The 21,117-nt window shown below is 41.4% G+C and overlaps 1 protein-coding gene across 23 annotated transcripts in view; it reads right to left on the minus strand.

The window, feature by feature from the left end:
* Window positions 1–21,117, minus strand: part of PATJ (PATJ crumbs cell polarity complex component) — a 452,303-nt gene that overhangs the window by 208,195 nt on the left and 222,991 nt on the right. For all 23 annotated transcript variants that reach the window (XR_016237308.1, XM_089337289.1, XM_070078398.2 and 20 more), the window contains exon 27: window positions 12,556–12,655. Coding sequence is in view for 22 of the 23 variants with exons in the window: in XM_089337289.1 (XP_089193415.1) it covers window positions 12,556–12,655 (100 nt within the window). In the remaining variant the exon portion in view is untranslated. The remainder of the gene's footprint in view (window positions 1–12,555; window positions 12,656–21,117) is intronic.

The raw sequence follows: 21,117 nt of genomic DNA on the forward strand, positions 1-21,117 counted from the left end.
TTTCCCCATTCAATAGGATGCTGGCTGTGGGTTTTTTATAAATTGCTTTGATTATATTGAGGAATGTTCCTTCTATACCCAATTTGCTTAGAGTTTTCATCATGAAAGGGTGTTGAATTTTATCAAATGCTTTCTCTGCATCAATTGAGATAATCATATGGTTTTTCTTCTGCAGTCTGTGAATGTGGTGAATCACATTGATTGATTTGCGAATGTTGAACCATCCCTGCATACCAGGGATGAATCCCACTTGGTCTGGGTGGATGATTTTCCTGATGTGTTGTTGTATTCTATTGGCGAGAATTTTATTGAGGATTTTTGCGTCTATGTTCATCAGGGATATTGGTCTGTAATTTTCTTTCAGTGCTGCATCTTTCTCTGGCTTAGGGATTAAGGTGATGCTGGCTTCATAGAAAGAATTTGGGAGGATTCCCTCTTTTTCGATTGTTCTGAATAGTTTGAGAAGAAATGGGATTAGTTCTTCTTTAAATGTCTGGTAGAATTCAGCAGTGAATCCATCTGGTCCTGGGCTTTTCTTTGTTGGGAGGGCCTTTATTACTGTTTCAATTTCTGTTTCAGTTATGGGTCTATTTAGGTTTTCGATGTCTTCATGGTTCAATTTTGGTAGATTGCATGTGTCCAGGAATCTATCCATTTCTGATAGGTTTTCCTGTTTGCTGGCATACAGGTCCTTGTAGTAATTTCTGATGATTCTTTTTATTTCTGTGGTGTCTGTTGTTACGTTTCCTTTTTCATCTCTGATTTTATTGATTTGGGTCTTTTCTCTTCTTTTTTTAGTTAGTTGGGCCAATGGGGTGTCAATTTTGTTTATTTTTTCAAAAAACCAGCTTCTCGCTTGGCTGATTTTTTGTAATGTTTTTTTGGATTCAATCCTGTTAATTTCTTCTCTGGTTTTAATTATTTCTCTTCTCCTACTAGATTTGGGTTTGGTTTGCTGCAGTTTTTCTAGGTCCTTGAGGTGCGCTGAAAGCTCATTTATTTGGTACCTTTCCAATTTCTTGGTATAGGCACCTATTGCTATAAATTTGCCTCTCAATACTGCTTTTGCTGTATCCCATAAGTTTTGATATGTTGTGTTGTTGTCTTCATTTACTTCCAGAAAGTTTTTGATTTCTCTTTTGATTTCTTGAATGACCCAGTGTTCATTCAGGAGCATGTTGTTCAGTCTCCATGTGTTTGCATACTTTCTGGGGTTTCCTGAGTTGCTAATTTCCAGCTTCATCCCACTGTGGTCTGAGAAGCTGCATGGTATGATTCTAATTCTTTTAAATTTGCTGAGACTTGCTTTATGGCCTAGTATGTGGTCAATCCTAGAGAAGGTTCCATGCGCTGCTGAGAAGAATGTGAAGTCTGTAGATGTAGGGTTGAAAGTTCTGTAGATATCTGTTAGATCCATTTGGGCAATAGTGTCAATTAAATCTGCTGTTTCCTTGTTGATCTTCTGTCCGGATGATCTGTCTATTTCTGAGAGTGGAGTATTGAAGTCCCCCAGTACTATTGTATTGGAATCTAAATCTCCCTTTAAGTCCCTTAACATATCTTTTAAATAGACCGGTGCCCTGTAATTAGGTGCATATACATTTATAATAGTTACATCTTCCTGTTGAATTGAACCCTTAATCATTATACAGTGTCCCTCTTTGTCTCTCTTAACAGTTTTTGTATTAAAGTTTATTTTGTCTGATATTAATATGGCTACACCTGCTTTTTTTTGGTTTCTGTTGGCATGGAATATCTTTTTCCAACCTTTCACTTTCAGTCTGCATGCCTCTTTGTTAGAGAGATGTGTTTCTTGTAGGCAACAAATAGTTGGGTTGTGTTCTGTGAGCCAGTCAGCTAAACGGTGTCTTTTAACTGAAGAATTCAGACCATTAATGTTCAATGTGACTATTGATACGTAGTGACTTTGCCCTGCCATTTTCCCGGAACTATTTTCTAGTATATGCTTTGAGCTTCCCATGCTCTTTTACTGGTAGGTGTTCTTTCTTTCCCTTCTTTCATATTGATGGCCGTGTTTCTGTGTTTCTGAGTGTAGCACATCTTTAAGTATATTTTGCAGGGCCGGACGAGTGGCCACAAAGTCTTTCAATTTCTGTTTGCTATGAAAGGTCTTTATTTCACCTTCATTCAAAAATGAGAGCTTGGCAGGATATAATATTCTGGGCTGGCAATTTTTCTCTCTTAGCACCTGTGCTATGTCTCGCCATTCCCTCCTAGCTTGTAGGGTTTCTGATGAGAAGTCAGCTGTGAGTCTGATTGGAGATCCTCTGAGAGTAATCTGACGTTTCTCTCTTGCACATTTTAGGATCTTTTCTTTATGTTTCACTGTGGTAAGTTTAATTACCACATGTCGTGGTGAGGATCTCTTTTGGTCATGTTTATTGGGGGTTCTATGAGCTTCCTGTACTAGGATATCTCTGTCCTTCTCCAAACCTGGAAAGTTCTCTGCTAGTATCTCACTAAAAAGGCCTTCCAATCCTTTCTCTCTCTCCATGCCTTCAGGAACTCCTAGAACTCGAATGTTGGTTTTTTTAATAGTATCCTGTAGATTCCCAACAATATTTTTTAGGTTTCTAATTTCCTCTTCTTTTCTTTGGTTTGACTGTATGTTTTCCTGTGCTCTATCTTCTAAGTCCGATATTCTCTCTTCTGCTTCACCCATTCTGTTTTTAAGGCTTTCTAATGTGTTTGTCATTTGATCTATTGAGCTCTTCATTTCATTTTGATTTCTCTTCACTATAACACTTTCCTGTTCTACTAGTTTCTGAGTTTCATTTTGACTCTTCCTTAAAATTTCGTTTTCACGAGAGAGATTTTCAATCTTGTCCATTAAGGATTTCTGTAGTTCAAGGATTTGCTTTTGAAAACTTCTAAATGTTCTTATCATAAATTTTTTGAAATCCGTATCTTGCATTTCTTCTATCTCATCATCTTCATACTCTTGGCTTGGGGTGTTTTGCTTATTTGGAGGCATCATAGTGTCATCGTTGATCTTGCTCCCTCTATTTCTGTGTTTGTTACTCGGCATAGTTAATTCTTCTTGCGTCACTGTGCGTTTTTTTTTTTCTTTTATACTGTGTCCGTGTTAAGTGGACTGCCTGCTGTTGGAGGAGCCTTGGAGGCTTGAGATGGGTGCGGCCTGAGAGCTCTGCCTGGTTCTTCCAGGTTAAGGGTGTGCAAAGGTGACACCCTCAGGTTATGCGTGGTAAATCTCTCTCTTTTTATTTATTTATTTATTTTATTTATTCAGGGGGTAAGTAACACCGCAGGGCACGGCTGTGCAGAATTGATGGTATTTAGCTTCCAGTCTTTGGCTCCTCTGGACTCCCACTGGGTTGCCTAGGCTACTGAATTGTAGTGACTCAGTTCCTTAGCTCTCCCCCATTGATATGTAAATCCAGAGAGCAGGCCTGCTCTTTGTCTCTTGGGAATTCTTCTAGCCTCCCAGTCTTGTAACCTTTGCAAGGTTAGGGGGAAGAGAAACCCCGAAGCTTTTTTTTCCTTCTTTCCGGTAGTGAGTTTGCTGCACTTTCTGGCCCCCCTCTAGATTCTGACCCCCGTTTCCCCACCAATGTCTCGGGTTATTGAGCTCACCTCCCCTTCCAGCGCCGATGTGTGGACTCGGAGCCCTGAGCGTCCCAAGTCTCCCCGCTGTTGTCTGTGTGGCATGCACTCCCCTTGGAGCACTGGGGCTTCTGCGGCTCGGTCCCGCGACTTGGCTTCCGCGCGGTGGGCGACCTTGTTCTCCCAGTAGGTCCTCCGATTCACGATTCCCGTGCAATTTTTTCCTGGTTCTTTTTTCTGCGGCTACCGTAACTCCCCTTTTATTAAACTAAATTTTCCCGGACTATCGGTGCGCGCCCTCACTCTTCCGCCATCTTGGCTCCCTTTCCACTTGTATGATTTTCATTGTTTCTTTATGACCACTCTCTTACATTTTATAAAAAGTCATTCCAAAAGCTACTGTTCCATGCACTTTAAAAATATATTGGAAAGAATGAGGGCCACCAGGTTAGAAAGACCTGGTTGTTGTATAAGCATTTAACCTCTGGGATCAAAGTAAACAAAGCAGGACTTCCTGAAGATGGTGTATTGGGAAAGAGAAGTCAAGCTGTTCACAGGATGCACTGAAACCAGATGGAAAGGGCATCTCTGAGGCACCACAAGCAAGCCTCGGCTTTCAGGGCCTCACATTGTTGACTACACAGGTCACACACTGTCTTTAACTTGCTCCAAACACAGGTCATATCACATGCCAGACCAAAACAAAAAATCACTAAGCCTCATGGAACTTACAGAATTTAGGGGGAAGACTGAATTTAATAATAACATTTTTAAAAAACTTTATTTTAGGGGCCAGCGCTGTGGCGCAGCGGGTAAAGCTGCCACCTGCAGTGCCAGCATCCCAGATGGGCGCCGGTTCGAGCACCGGCTGCTCCACTTCCGATCCAGCTCTCAGCTATGGCCTGGGAAAGCAGTAGAAGATGGCCCAGGTCCTTGGGCCCCTGCTACCGCATGGGAGACTTGAAAGAAGCTCCTGGCTCCTGGCTTCAGATCTGTGCAGCTCCGGCTGTTGCAGCCAACTGGGGAGTAAACCAGCAGATGGAAGACCTCTCTCTCTTTGCCTCTCCTTCTCTCTCTGTAAATCTTTCAAATAAAATAAATCTTTAAAAAAACAAAAACTATATTTTTAGAGGCCAGCACTGTGGCATAGCAGGTAAAGCTGCGCAGCGCCGGCATCCCGTATGGGCGCTGGTTCATGTTGTGGCTGCTCTACTTCCGATCCAGCTCTCTGCTATGGCCTGAGAAAGCAGTAGAAGATGGCCCACGCCCTTAGGCAACTGCACCTGTGTGGGAGACCTGGAAGAAGCTCCTGACTCCTGGCTTTGGATCAGTGCAGCTCTGGCCTTCGCAGTGATTTGGGGGAGTGAATCAGTGGATGAAGACTCTCTCTCTACCTACCTACCTGTTTTTTTTTTTTTTTTAACTTTTATTTAATGAATATAGATTTCCAAAGTACAGCTTATGGATTACAATGGCTCTCTCTACCTCTCTGTAACTCTGCCTTTCAAATACATAAATAAATAAATCTTTTTTTAAAAAAACTATATTTTATTGAGTGCTATAAAAGAAAAAGATGAAGGAAACAGATAAGATTTTCCTAAGAAAGTAACATTTAGCTGAAATCAGAAGGTGTAACATATCCTTTAGAGGCTCTTCTACTCGATAAATGAGAATGTGAAACCAAGTCCCTAAACAATGCCTTGAATGCAGATGATAAATAGCTTTTGGCCGAACTCTCCTAGCCTCCCTCCTTTAACTTAAAGTGTCCTTGCCCTGCCTTTTGATAGCACTAAAATTAATTGAGTTGAGGGAGTGATGCAGCTGGCCTTACAAGGTTCTAATCACTGGACTCCTAGGGTCATTTGCTTCCCCAATAGATAACACCTTGATGGCTGGTATTGTCTCAAGAGGCTTCATTTAGGGGAATTCCCAGGTCTGAGCAGAAAGTAACTCCCACCTGCACATAGCCCCCAGGCTGGCTGAAGCCCACTTGGCCATCTTACAAATCCCCTGAAAACACAGCATCACTGACCAGTCAGAGGAAGGCTGCAGGTACCACTGACCAACCAAGAACTTGGACATGAGCTGAATAAACATGCTCCTCTCAAGCCCAACTTCAATCTATAAGAGACTTTACCCCAACCTTTCAGAGAGCTAGGCAGTAAAGTGATAGCTGCTGGCTCCTGCCCACCACAGGGGGTTTTACAGCAACTCCTCCACTATCAGGAGTTATTCTATATCAAACTTACGGCATGCAGTAGGCACTCGGCAAACTGTGCTGCTATTCCTAACATTGTAGCAATAAAAAGGTAAAGGAAACCATAAATTGGAGAGACATTAGGAATGGAGATTCACCTATACTTGTGATCCATTGTCAGGAAAAGAGATAATAAACAGAAGGGAAGTTGCATTCTCAGGCTGGAGGAAGGCTGCCCTGGTAATACAGCTTAAGTGACAACTGAAAACAGACAGTAAAAGGTCAGCCTTGGGGAAGAGGTGACATTTTTTATTTTGGTGAAAGGATTTAAAGTGCTAGTGGAAAGAAAGACATAACATCTTCCCAAGAGCCAACCGGAAATCTGGGTCAGGTGCTTCGAGAGGGCGTAAAGGCTAGAAATATAGACTTTGAAGTCAAGATGTTAACAGTGAACTGAGCAGCTTCCTCATACCCTCTGCGACCCTGAGACTTTGAAGAGACAATCTGGTTTTAAATTTAGGTATTAAAAATTATCACCACAAAGTCAGTCAAACATCCTTGCACTATCAATACACCTGGAACATCCTACAACCTTTAAGAATGCCAGTTTTGTCAATAGCTAAGCACTGATGCCGTACACATTTTCTTAATCAAAGAGGAAGGTCCTCTATGCCTTGGTTCACTCCCCAAATGGCTGCAATGGCTGGAGCTGGACCAATTGAAAGCTAGGAGCCAGGAACTTCCTCTGGATCCCCAACACGGGTGCAGGGGCCCAAGGACTTGGGCCCTTCACTGCTTTCCTAGGCCAGAAGCAGGGAGCTGGATTGGAAGAGGAGCAACTGGGACATGAACCAGCAACCACATGGGAGGCCCAGCCCACTATGCTACAGCGCTGGTCCCATACTGTGGTTATTTAATCAGTATTCTTCCACTTCTTCTTCACCAATCCTTGTTGCTAAATTCCATGGTTAAGTCCAAGTCTCCAATCTCCTCAACCTTTCAGTAGAAATTCCACAGTTATCCAATAACATTCAGTAACAGAAACCTTCCTGGAACACTTTCTTCTCATAAACTACACCATCAAATAATCTCCTGAATATATGCTTATGCTGGAATATGTGTCTGCTAAGTCATGAGGCAGATGTTAGGTTCATGGTCTTGCTGCTATCTACAGTATTCCTGAAAAAAACTCATTAGCCTCCAAAAGCTTTAAATACTATCTCGATCAGTGGTTTTCAGAGTGTGTCCCTGGATGAGAAGTAGCAGCACCACCAGGGAATTAACTATAAAAGGGAATTAGCAAGTCCTCCCAGACCTAAGGAATCAACTACTGGGATGAGGCTTATCAATTAATATTTTATTAAGCTTTTCAGGTGCTTCTGATACACATGCTAGCATTAGAAAATCAATTCTCCCTTTTTGATTCTATCAGTTAGTATTAGCAGACACTAGTCTTGTTTGTGTGATGCCTTTGACTCTTAGACCTATCAGTGTGATCAACTGTGAACTGAAATTGATCACTTGGACTAGTGAGATGGCATTGGTACATGCCACCTTGATGGGATTGTATTGGAATCCCCTGGCACGTTTCTAACTCCACCATTTGGGGCAAGTCCGATTAAGAGAATGATCCAACATGGGAAGCGGGATACACAGCAGACTCATAGAATGGCAGATGTCCTAAATAGCACTCTGGCCTCAGAATCAGCCCTTAAGGCATTCAGATATGGCTGAAGAGCCCATGAGAGTATTTTAGGCATGGAAAGCCAAAACACTCTGAAAAAAAAAAAAAAAACAAAACAAACAAAAAAAAAACAAACCTAAATGGAAGATCTCTGCGAGTGAGATCCCAGTGGAAAGAATGGGGCCATCAAAGAAGGAGGTACCTTTCTCTGAAGGGAGGAGAGAACTTCCACTTTGACTATGACCCTGTCTGAATAAGATTGAAGTCAGAGAACTCAAAAGGCTTCCATAGCCTTGGCAACTCATGACTAGAGCCTAGGGAGATTACTGACGCCATAAACAAGAGTGTCAAATTGTTAAGTCAACAACAGGAGTCACTATGTACTTACTTCTCATGTGGGATCTGTCCTTAATTTGTTGTCCAATGTGAAGTAATGCTATAACTAGTACTGAAACAGTATTTTACACTTTGTGTTTCTGTGTGGGTGCAAACTGATGAAATCTTTACTTAATATATACTAAATCGATCTTCTGTATATAGAGATAATTGAAAATGAATCTTGATGTGAATGGAATGGGAGAGGGAGTGGGAGATGGGAGGGGTGCGAGTGGGAGGGAAGTTTGGGGGGGGGGGAAGCCATTGTAATCCATAAACTGTACTTTGGAAATTTATATTTACTAAATAAAAGTTAAAAAAAATCAATTCTCTAGACTGGAGTTTTTCTTTTTTCTTTTTTTTTTTTAACTTTTATTTAATGAATATAAATTTCCAAAGTACGGCTTATGGATTACAATGGCTTCCCCCCCATAACGTCCCTCCCACCCACAACCCTCCCCTTTCCCACTCCCTCTCCCCTTCCATTCACATCAAGATTCATTTTTGATTCTCTTAATATACAGAAGATCAGTTTAGCATACATTAAGTAAAGATTTCAACAGTTTGCTCCCACACAGAAACATAAAGTGAAAAATAATAGATGATTTTTAAAATGATGATGAAATCAGATCAGACCTATTGTCATGTTTAATCCCAGTGAGAGTCAAGTTGGAAATTGATAATTTCTTTTTTTTTTTTCACAGAAGATCAGTTTAGTATACATTAAGTAAAGATTTCAACAGTTTGCACCCCCATAGAAACACAAAGTGAAATATACTGTTTGAGTACTCGTTATAGCATTAAGCCTCAATGTACAGCACATTAAGGACAGAGATCCTACATGAGGAGTAAGTGCACAGTGGCTCCTGTTGTTGATTTTACAAATTAACACTCCTGTTTATGGCATCAGTAATCTCCCTATGCTCCAGTCATGAGTTTCCAAGGCTATGGAAGCCTTTTGAGTTCTCTGACTCTTATCTTGTTTAGACATGGTCATAGTCAAAGTGCAGGTTCTCTCCTCCCTTCAGAGAAAGGTACCTCCTTCTTTGAAGACCTGTTCTTTCCACTGGGATCTCACTCACAGAGATCTTTCATTTAGGTTTTTTTTTTTTTGCCAGAGTGTCTTGGCTTTCCATGCCTGAAATACTCTCGTGGGCTTTTCAGCCAGATCCGAGTGCCTTTAGGGCTGATTCTGAGGCCAGAGTGCTATTTAGGACATCTGCCATTCTATGAGTCTGCTGAGTATCTCGCTTCCCATGTTGGATCACTCTCCCCTTTATTTATTCTATCGGTTAGTATTAGCAGATACTAGACTTGTTTATGTGCTCCCTTTGACTCTTAGTCCTTTCATTACGATCAATTGTGAACTGAAATTGATCACTTGGACTAGTGAGATGGCATTGGTACATGCCACCTTGATGGGATTGAATTGGAGTCCCCTGGTATGTTTCTAACTCTACCAATTGGGGCAAGTCAGCTTGAGCATGTCCCAAATTGTACATCTCTTCCCTCTCTTATTCCCACTCCTATGTTTAACAGGGATCACATTTCTAGACTGGAGTTTTTCATAATGTGAGTTGAAACTTACTTGTTGGTCAAGAAACAAACTGAGTTGCAACTATTTTAGAAATGAAGAACATGATAGAAAAAGAATAAAATTCATCAAATATTAGAAAAGTTTGTAAAATGTTTCAGAATTTCCATGTTCTTCTGTGTGTGCACATATGCACACATATATTTATATTGGCTGTGATATAAAATGTAAGTTAGCGTAGGTCAGTCTGAAAAAAATCCTCATCTATATGATTACTATATGAGCCAGTTCTTTGCATGGCTGGTACATTCTTGTCATTCAAATCTTATTTTGGCCTTTCATAACCTTCTACCCTATGTTACCTCTGCCAAGGCATTTACCTCATGCTACCTTGTTTAATTCATTCCTCAAAATCTTTTAACTGTATTTAAATTTTTAATTTTTTTTGTTAATTTACTTTTATAGTTTATTTATAGCACTTACCACTATTTAAACTACTGTATTCCTCATAATTTTTCTCCCTCAATAGAATATAAGCTAAATGAAAGGAGAAATCATTTTCCCAGCTCTATTTCCAACACCTAGAATAGAGTCTGTCTACCCATAATATTCCCTCAAAAAATTTCTTGAACAAATGAACTTCATAATTAAGCAAGAATCAAAGCTTTGGAACACTTAAAAAAGGAAAGTGAATCTCATATTGTGATATCTCTAATAAAAGTGACACCTCTCTGCGGGCCTAGAGCTTGAATTCAAGTCAACTACTTCAGAATCATAGACCTCGGGTAAGTTACAAAGTGATATTTTCACCACTGTGAAAAGAAATGTTTAGTCTTCAGACACTAAGAATCTGATACAACAGTGGCCCAATCTACTTTTGGGTTTGGAGAGATGAGAACAATATGCATTTAATAAGAGTTAAAAACAACAAAAAGTCCATGGAATCCATTTTAAAAGGAAATATAGGAAGGCTGGAGGCTCTAGGCTTACCAGTCTTTTAAATGTGAACTATGAGGGAACTGCTATGGCACAGTGGATAAAGCCTCCAAATTGCTACCCTGGCTTTCCATACAGGTGCCAGTTCGAGTTCAGGCTGTTCCACATCCAATTCAGCTTCCTGCCAATGAGCCTAGGAAAGCAGCGGAAGGTGGCCCAAGTCCTTGGGCTACAGCACCCACGTGGGAGACCCAGATGAAGTTCCTGTATCCTGGTTTTGGCCTGGCCCAGCCCTGGTCATTGTGGCCATTTAAGGAGTGAACCAGCAGATGGAAGATTCTCTCTCTCTTTCTCTTTCTCAGCCTCTCCTTCTCCGTAACTCAGTAACTCTTTCAAATCAAAAAATAAACAAATAAATCTTTTAAAAAATGTGAACTCTTAGTTTTTCAATATGGTAGACTAGGTACAGAGCTTACTGCTTTAGTCTAGGGGAAGATAGCTAAAAAAAAAAAGAAGTGGAGAGAGAGCAATCTCAGGGAAGAGTTAGGAAAAAAATGGCAGAGGAAACTCCACACAAATTAGAGGGACATTGTGGCCCTACTTGGAGGGTATGGACATGTCCAACTCAGGACCCCAGGAGCCAAGAGCCTCAGCACCAGCTTTGTAGTGAGGCGAGATCAGATTGCAGCAGTCCAAGCCACTAGTGATAAAGATGAGGGAAGAGCCTAGCTTGATTCCGGCTTGGGCCCTGTGGGAGACAGTATACCTGCCAACCTAGAAGGAATAAAATAGGCAGCTGGTTTCTCTCTCCCTGAGCACCCGGCACTAGCAGCCTATAACAAGTGGAGAGAGGGTGGGCATCATTTTGGACATACAAACAGCTGCGCCAGTTCGTGTCTGCATGCCCAGTAATCCGCCAAGAGGAGACACCTGAGTCTGGCTGGGAGCCTTGAGCTTATGACTGTGAAAACACTGTAGCTGGGAGGGAGGGTGCAGCTGGTACTTTGGGCAGTCACAGTGGGAGGCTCCACATGCTCAGGGATCCCTGAATCCCTGGTGAGAGTCATTGCTGTGGGATCCACGTTCACACCGAGGACTGCACAGATCCTTTGTGTGGTTCTTGTGGCAGCATGGATGAAAAATGTACTCACTGGGGCTAGCACCAAGGAATTAGTCTCCTTGGAGGAGAGAAGGTGAAAGTGAGACTGCAACAGAGAAGAAACCTCCCCTCAGATTAAAAAAAAAAAAAAAAAAGATTTACCACGCTGAACTTGGTTGTCAACTTGGACACTCCCCTCACCTGGAGCACTGAACAGAGCTCCCTGACCACACGCAGCACAAGCCTCTTGGTATTCACTAAAAGAGCAAATACTTCACTAAGCCACTAGGTCTTTTTGCATTATTTCAATTCCTACTTAACCCTATGAAGTCAGTACCACTATTACCTCCTTTTCAGAGAAGAGTGTATACCCAAGGTCACATTTTAGGAAGCGTTGAAGCCAGAATTTTCTCACACACACACACACACACACACACACACACACGTATGTACTTATATATTATACATACCATAAAATTCACTCAATTATAATGTAGTATGTCAGTGGTTTTTGTATAGTCACTAATTGTACAATCATCACCACTATCTAATTTTTATCTAATTTTAGAACATTTTCATCATTCTCACAAGAAATTCCATACAAATTAGTAACCAAGTTTAACTATATATATTCAGTACAGGAATTAAACAAAGGCAAATTTTTAAAAATCTCTATTAAAATACATTAATGTAATTTGACTCAGCGAATGCCAATGGAAATCATGAAATGAATTCCAAAGGATAAAATGTAACTTGGTAGGACTTCTATAGTTTCGCATTAGCAGCATCAACATCACTTTCAGAAAGGTAACTAATCAAGAGCTGTCATCTACATCCAACTCATATCACTATGAGTCAAACTCCAGTTCCAAGGAGTTAGTATTTTTGTAATCACAACCAAATAGTAAAATTAGGTGAAAACACAGGTAAATGGAATACATCACAGCTTATTTGATATTCCCTCTAACAACGTCAAAGAGAATAGTTTAGGAAAGGGGCTACAGAAGTTCCAGAGGTACAGTTTTTTAGCAGACGTTCACGCACATCTTAAATAACCCATAGCCCTGGATTCAATGGTGTACAACAGTCATTAAAGCACCGTTTAATAAATTCTGCATTCACCCTGAACAATGAACGGGACTCACTGTCAGTAAATGCATGTTCTCCTTCGCTCTCCTCGCTGTCCTCAGATGGAGCGCTATAGGGAGGAGGCAGTTTCATTGGAGGCGGAGCAGTTCCTTGTCTCTGAAAACGCACAATTTGAAAGAAGGATTAATTATTTTGTATAATTTTCCAACAGGAAAAATAATCTGGAAATATTTTGAGTGTATCCAACTTCAGTCATATCACAAAGAATGTAAAAAAAAATACAGCTTGTTCTTATATGCCTAAATTATTATGTAAGTGGCTGTCCTATAAACACACCAATAAAGAAAACAGAAATTCAGAGGCAAAAGCTTTAAGAATCCTGATCAGCCCAGAAAAATGCATTTCTTTTCCCAGGGAGAAAGCCAATTATGTATACTGACTTTATATTATGGTGCTTTAATTTGCTATTATTAACTAAATCAGATCAAAAGCATTTCTAAAATAAAGTTAGTAGTAAAACCTGTTCAATGTATTAATTCAACAAGTTTTTCTTTGATCGTAGGAGTTAGATTCTACTCCAAAAAAACACTAGAAATACCAATGCTTTCCAACTACAAAGGTATTAACTTTAATTAGTAGATGATCAACATACATTTCAATATTTTAAAGAGAAATGTTTAAAATGAGAAATTCTTTCTGCATAAGTATGCTTTTAATTTATATATCAAATGATATAGCACATCAATATTTGGTTCATATAGACAATTAAAGAGAAGAAAACTCTGATCAGATTACCTTTGCAGAATAGAGACAATTTCTTGAATGTCGGAAAAAATAAAACATGCCAAACTTTGCAGATTCAAGCCGTTAAAAACAAGAGGAGCCGAAAGACTCAAGCAGTCCAGAAATACCAAAATAACTGCTTTGCTCCAGGATTTCGATAAAGTACATTCAATTACGCTTCATAGGACACTACCACTAATGGCAGGATGCACTTCAATAAGTGGACGATGACTGGTCCATTTCCGAAAGTAGGCATGCAATAAATCCTTCCACAGTCAAAAGGCAGACACTCATACTCTACGTAAGATAATATCTAATCAAAGCAGTAACCCCAAAATTGCTAAAACCCAAGAGTGATGAAGGAAGAGAAGATGTCAAATAAAAAACACTTCTGAAGCAACAAGAGAATACAGCAATGCGGTCATGGGAGCTCTTTAAGTCCTTTTAAATTCAAACAATCTAAAAGTGAGGGAAATAAAGATAATCTGGCTGGAAAAAAGGCAAATGACCTTTCAGTAAACCTTTTTCTCCAAAAAGATAAAACTCAGAAAAAAAAAAGATGGCCAGTTTACAAAAAATATTAGGAGTTACAAATTTCCTTTAGTAAAATTTTTCAATATTTATAGGGAAATGGTACAACCAACTTTTTTTTTTTTTTTTTTAAGATTTCTTTTATTTGAAAGTCAGAGTTACAGAGCAAGGTAGAAACAGAGAGAGAGGTCTTCCATCCACTGGTTCACTCCCCAGATGGCTGCAACGGCCAGAGCTGAGCTGATCCAAAGCCAGGAGCCAGGAGCTTCTTCCAAGTCTCCCACATGGGTGCAGGGACCCAATCACTTGAGCCATCTTGTACTGCTTTCCCAGGCCATACCAGAGAGCTGGTTTGGAAGAGGAGCAGCTGGGAATAAAACCAGTGCCTATACGGGATGTCGGTGCTTCAGGCGGGACTTTAACCCGCTGCACCACAGCGCCAGCCCCAAAACCAACTTTGTAAATTAGCTTCTACCAATTCTCTTGAAAACATTACAAAATGAACATGTCCTGGTCTCCTGACTCTGCCTGTAGGTTGCCCATTACTTAAGGAATCTTCCAGCTGCATACAGCAGAAGAGTAGGGCAGGGCCAGGCTCTCCCTGTAGCAAAGCAGTTTGAAGCAGGGTGTATCCTGTTATCTGTTATCCCTCAGTGTCCCTGTGTGATTGGTTCCAGGAACCCTGAAGATGCTCAAACTGGTGGCTGCTCAAGTCTAGAATTTAAAGCAGCACAGTATTTTCATATAACCTATATCCATCCTCCTTTATCCTTTAACCCATACCTAGATTAGCTATCACATCTTAAATCATGTAAATGGTATGTAAATAGTTATACAGTATTGTTTAGGGAACAATGATAAGAAAAAAATATGTACATACATGTTTGATACAGATGCAAATTTAAAAACATATTTTCAACCTTCACTTGGTCAAATGTCAGAACCTGGAACCCATGACTGTATGACTAGGCCAGGCGATTGATTGAGAGTTGACAACAGGACAGATCCTGGTACTCTCAGCTCAGACACAGTCCCCAGCACAAAGCTATCCCTTAAACTATCAGCTGAATGACTAAACAACTGATTGTCACTCATGTTGCTTAGGTCCCTCATACATATATGAAGTTTTAAAAAATGGCAGTTATACAAATGCTTCTTATTTGATAGCACTGGATATAAACTTTGTCTGGTAGTGATGCAAACGATAACTCCAAAGGGTATAGCTTTATTGCCCTGCAAGATATTAGCCAGTTTTTTTTTTTCAATCTAAATTTGAATCTTAAGCATTTTTCTTTTTTTTTTTTAAGATTTTTTTTTTATTTGAAAGCATTGCAGAGAGAAGTAGAGACAGAGAGAAGTCTTCCATCTGCTGGTTCACTCCCCAGATGGCCGCAAGGGCCAGAGCTGCACCGATTTGAAGCCAGGAGCCAGGAGCTTCTTCCAGGTATCCCAAGTGGGTGCAGGGGCCCGAGGACTTGGGCCATCTTCCACTGCTATCCCAGGTTATAACAGAGAGCTGGATTGGAAGAAGAGCAGCCGGGACTAGAACCGGCACCCAAATGGGATGCTGGTGCTTCAGGCCAGGGCTTTAACCCGCTGCAGCACAGCGCCAGCTCCAAGCATTTTTTCTTTCAACAATTATAAATACTTCACCCTCTCCAATTCTTTCCAACTGAGGTTTACATTGTTTTGATTCCCTTGTTAACGAGCTAAAAAGATACCAGGCATCTGCATGTTTTGCCTAATTTGGCTAGTCATGTTTTTACTTTTTCTTCAAATATCCTTTGACACATTCTTCCTTTGCCATTGGTTCACCCTCCAATGGCTGCCGCGGCCAGCGCACTGCAGCTGGCGCACCACACTGATCTGAAGGCAGGAGCCAGGTGCTTTTCCTGGTCTCCCATGGGGTTCAGGGCCCAAGCACTTGGGCCATCCTCCGCTGCACTCCCGAGCTACCTTCTACTGCTTTCCCAGGCCACAACAGAGAGCTGGATCGGAAGTGGAGCAGTCGGGTCTCAAACCAGCACCCGTATGGGATGCCAGCGCTTAGGCCAGGGCGTTAACACGCTGCACCACAGCGCCTGCCCCTAAGTTTGGTTCTAATATGTCCTTGGGCTAAGTTATTCCCCATTAGTAGTAGTAATAAATGGAGTTGGATGTTTTGGTGTTTATGATGTTACTGGAATGAGGATCTATTCTGTATTGGCTGAAAGGCACCAGAGAATATGTGTGCTACTCTTTCACTTGTTTGTATTTTTTAACAACAGTATGTTTTGCCCTCACTAGAATGGACAGCTTTTTGAATTTCAACATTTCTGGGTCTATGTTTGACATGACTATAATGTAGGACAGAAGCTTACAACCCTTTGGGTATATATATAGCTTTATAAGCACCCTTGTTCATTTTGAGTATAAAATATTTTCTACCTTCAAAGTACATTAATAAATCAACTATAAATCTCTTAAATGATCTCTTTTTGACTGGCCTACCGAGACTATTAAGCATTATTTAAACTTAATATTCCCAGAAAACCGTAAAGCTAAACTTTTGTTGTCAGCCAGACTTTTTAATAAAAAAAATTCCCTTTTCATAGAAATGACTAACTCAGGAGTATTTTTATGCCAGCATCCAGGATGAGCAGTGAGGCACAATGGGCTAAGCTGCTGCATGGTACACCTATACTCCAAGTCAGAGTGCTGGTGTCCCACCTCTGCTCCCAGTCCAGCTTCCTAATGCACTTGGGAGGCAGCAAGTGATGGCCTAAGTACTTGGCTCCCTGCCACCAACATGTGAGACCCAGATGCAGTTCTGGCTCTGGGCTTTAGCATGTCCTAGACCTGGCTGTTTTGGACATTTGAGAAGTGAACCAGCAGTTGAGGCTCTCTGTCTCTTTCAATTTCTCTGATGCTCTGCCTTTAAAAAGATAAACACATATGGGCCGGCGCCGTGGCTCACTAGGCTAATTCTCCGCCTAGCGGCGCCGGCACACCGGGTTCTAGTCCTGGTTAGGGTGCCGGATTCTGTCCCGGTTGCCCCTCTTCCAGGCCAGCTCTCTGCTGTGGCCAGGGAGTGCAGTGGAGATGGCCCAAGTGCTTGGGTCCTGCACCCCATGGGAGACCAGGATAAGTACCTGGCTCCTGCCTTCGGATCAGCGCGGTGCGCCAGCTGCAGTGCACCGGCCGTGGTGGCCATTGGAGGGTGAACCAACGGCAAAAGGAAGACCTTTCTGTCTCTCTCACTGTCTACTCTGCCTGTCAAAAAAAAAAAAAAAAAAAAAGATAAATACATACATACATGCATACCCAACAAACCAATAATTCAGATTCACCTTACCAAAATGATTGGGAAATTTAAATCTAGAGGGGCCGGCGCTGTGGTGCAGTGGGTTAAAATCCTGGCCTGAAGCGCTGGTATCCCATATGGATGCCGGTTCTAGTCCCAGCTGCTCCTCTTCTTTTTTTTTTTTTTATTTTTTTTATTTTTTTTATTTTTGACAGGCAGAGTGGACAGTGAGAGAGAGAGACAGAGAGAAAGGTCTTCCTTTGCCGTTGGTTCACCCTCCAATGGTCGCCGCTGCAGCCGGCGCACCGTGCTGATCCAATGGCAGGAGCCAGGATCCAGGTGCTTTTCCTGGTCTCCCATGGGGTGCAGGGCCCAAGCACCTGGGCCATCCTCCACTGCACTCCCTGGCCATAGCAGAGAGCTGGCCTGGAAGAGGGGCAACCGGGACAGAATCCGGCGCCCCGACCGGGACTAGAACCCGGTGTGCCAGCGCCGCAAGGTGGAGGATTAGCCTATTGAGCCACGGCGCCGGCCCTGCTCCTCTTCTGATCCAGCTCTCTGCTATGGCCTGGAATAAAAGTAGAATATGGCCCAAGTGCTTGGGCCCTTGCACCCATGTGGGAGATCCGGAAGAAGCTCCTGGGCTTTTGGCTTCGGATCAGCTCAGCTCTGGCTGTTGTAGCCATCTGGGGAGTGAACCAGTGGATGGACGACCTCTCTCTCTCTCCTCTCTCTAACTCTGACTTTCAAATAAATAGAATAAATCTTTAAAAAATAATAAATAATAAATATTTTAAAAAAAGAAAATTTAAATCTAGAAACAGTTGCATTTTCTCCCCAATACCCATGATCTTATTGGTGTGGAATATAAAACAAAAAAATATGTAACACTATGAAAACATCATGGCAAATGTTGTGGTCAGCAGGTTGAGCCTGCAATGCTAGCATTCCATATGGGCACTGATTTGAGTCCTAGCTACTCTGCTTCAGATCCAGCTCTCTGCCAATGCATATGGGGAAGCAGTGGAAGATCATCTAAGTACTTGGGTTTCTGCCACCTATGTGGGAGACAGGAATGGACTTCCAAGCTCTTGGCTTCAGCCTGGTCCAGTCCCAGCCATTGTAGCCACTGAGGGAACAAACCAGCAGATGGAAGATCTCTCTGTAACTCTGCCTTTCAAATAAACAAATAAATCTTTAAAAAAAAAAAAAAATATACATGGGGCCAGCGCTATGGCATAGCAGGTAAAGCCACTGCCTGTAGTGTCAGCATTGCATATGGGTGGCAGTTCAAGTCCTGGCTGCTCCACTTCTGATCTAGGTCTCTGCTATAGCCTGGGAAAGCAGTAAAGATAGCTCAAGTCCTCGGGCCCCTGCACCTGCATGGGAGACCTGCAAGAAGCTTCTGGCTCCTGGCTCCTGGCTTCAGATCAGTCCTCTCTAACCATTGTGACCATCTGGGGAATGAACCAGCGGATAGAAGACCACTCTCTCTTTCTCTGTCTCTGCTTCTGTGTCTCTGTATCTCTGCCTTTTAAATAAATATATAAATCTCAACATACACACACACATAAAAAGACTATGAAAACATTCACACAATGCTGTATGATACCCACCTTACTATAGGCTATCAACATATACATATATATAAGTTTGAATACACATATATATGAATGTTACAAACATTTACATGTTAATCTTAGCCAATTCTAAGGCATAGCACTAGGTGGAATATTGCTGGAGGAATGCTGCATTACTTGTTGCTATTTATAATAATCACAGAGCATTCAAATTGAGTGATCTCAGGAGATTCATGAGAAAATTTAGATCTTTGTAAAATGCAGTCAGAAGCTTCCTCTGAATCCCAGGGTCTGGCACGTCCAGCTTTTTCATTTAGAATAGATGCACATCTTAACATAAATCTTATTGAAGTATAATTTACATATAACAACACTTAATTATGTTAAGCACAGATGGTCCCTGTCTTGAGATGGATGGGTTAACTTATAGCTTTGCAACTTTTGATGATATGAAAGTCATACACATTCAGCAGCAACCATACTTTGAGTTTTGGTATTACGGGGCTCCTACAAGTGTTGTGTGGTATGATGCTCTCTCTGGTGATGCTGGATAGCAGCAACAGGGAGCGCAGTGCCCAGCTAGCCCTAGGATCAGGAAGCAGAAACGACTGACACTATAAGGTAGGCAGTGTCACCAAGCTAGGAAACTTCAGTGGTTGGGTGTACTCAAATGCATTTTCAACTTAGACAATTTCAAGTTACACTGGGCTTGTTGGAATTAAAACTCCACTGTCAACTGAGGAGCATTTGTATAAATCTGGAAGAGATACATTTTTATAAGTTTCAAGACTATATTTTTAGGGACTATTACTGTTGAGTGGAAGACAATCTTTTTACCAGATAATATTTGAAAAGAAAATGAAAGTAACAGTAGAGAGTCCTCTACTGTCTCTGTAGTAACAATTTTCCCAGTGTGAAGATTGCCCACAACCCACTGAAAGAACAAAACACATAAAATAACAACGAAGGAAAATTTGGAAGGAAAATACCAGAGCTGCGAGGAACCTAGATATGCAGTTAATGTTAGTATTTCTCTGCATCCTCATCACCTGTCCTTTCACAATTTATATTATACAAGACCAGTCAGAAAATGCTGCCTGGGGCAAAATCCGCTAATTAATTTTTTTGGTTTTTTATTTTTTAATTTTATTTACTTGAAAGGCAAAGTGATAGGGTTCAGACAGGGGAGGAGGGAATAAACAAGGAGGGAGGGAAGCAGGGAAGGAGGGACAGAAACAGAGAGAGTGTCCATCTGCTGGCTCACTCCCCAGATGGCCACAAGGGCCAAGGCTGGGCCAGGATGAACTCAGGAGCCTAGAACTCCATCCAGGTCTTCCATATGGGTAGCACGGCCTCAAGCACTTGGCAGCTGGGACTTGGGACCAGCACTTGGATATGGGATTGCAGGCATTGCAAACAGAAGCTTAACTCACTGCTGCATAATACGTGTCCCTCTTTTTTTTTTTTAATCTGAGTAATCTCAAGCCAAAATTTATATTTCTAAACTAGACCCCTGTTAGAAGTGAGTTTCATGTTATTTTTATTGTCCCCTTTTTGATTGCTTGGAATTCTACAGAACATTGCTTTTGTATTAAAGAAAGAAGAATGGTAATAATTTTTAAGAGGTCAGTTATCATCTGGCTTTGGAAAGGCTGTGCTCTCAAGGCACATTTATACTATCAGGCTAATTACACTTTTGTTCATTTCACTACCTGTTGCTCTCATCCTTGTGGCTCTGAGGGTGAGGGTGTTCTTTCATTATAGAGTGTAGGATACTGCTTGGCACTTAACATTAATTTCTGAGAAAAGTAATAATGTAAAGAACAGCCTAAAACATTAAAATGCCATCCTGTAAAGGAGATGCAGGTTCTGACGCAGGTTCTCCCACTGCACTGCTGAGAGGCCCCTTGTTTTACTCTGCAGCAAAGAACTCGGATGAACAGACACACATTGACTTTTGGCATTGCTGGGCTCCTATTGGATTTTCACTGAATGAAAATATCCTTGCTATGTACTGAAATTTAACTTGGTTTAACAGAGTAGGCCAAAGTTGTTCACAATTATCCATTTATCTTTTTTCCTGCCTGATACCTTGTGTGGAATTTTCCCAAAATGATGGAATTATCTGTGTTCCTAGAAGAGATGAAATGAGTAGCCAGTTTATTCATCTTTGTGGTGTTTACTACCTGTGTTCCCACAGGCTAACACCTTGTCTGCTTCCTTTTGATGTTCTATCCCCACACTGCTGTACAGCAACTGGCTCACTATAGGTTTCCTACAAACACCAGATAAAGATTCAGGTCTTTGAATCAACATATGAATCAACGACAAAGTTCCAGCAATGTGCTAGACTAAATATTCTGAGAAATCTCTCTTAGCCACATACACATGACAGACTAAATTTTTAAAAATGTTTGGAACATGAGACTTAGGCTAGAAAC

The sequence above is a fragment of the Oryctolagus cuniculus genome, chromosome 7, assembly GCF_051225735.1.
Source record: "Oryctolagus cuniculus isolate XC-2025 breed Fujian yellow rabbit chromosome 7, ASM5122573v1, whole genome shotgun sequence".
Classification (NCBI taxonomy): Eukaryota; Metazoa; Chordata; class Mammalia; order Lagomorpha; family Leporidae; genus Oryctolagus; species Oryctolagus cuniculus.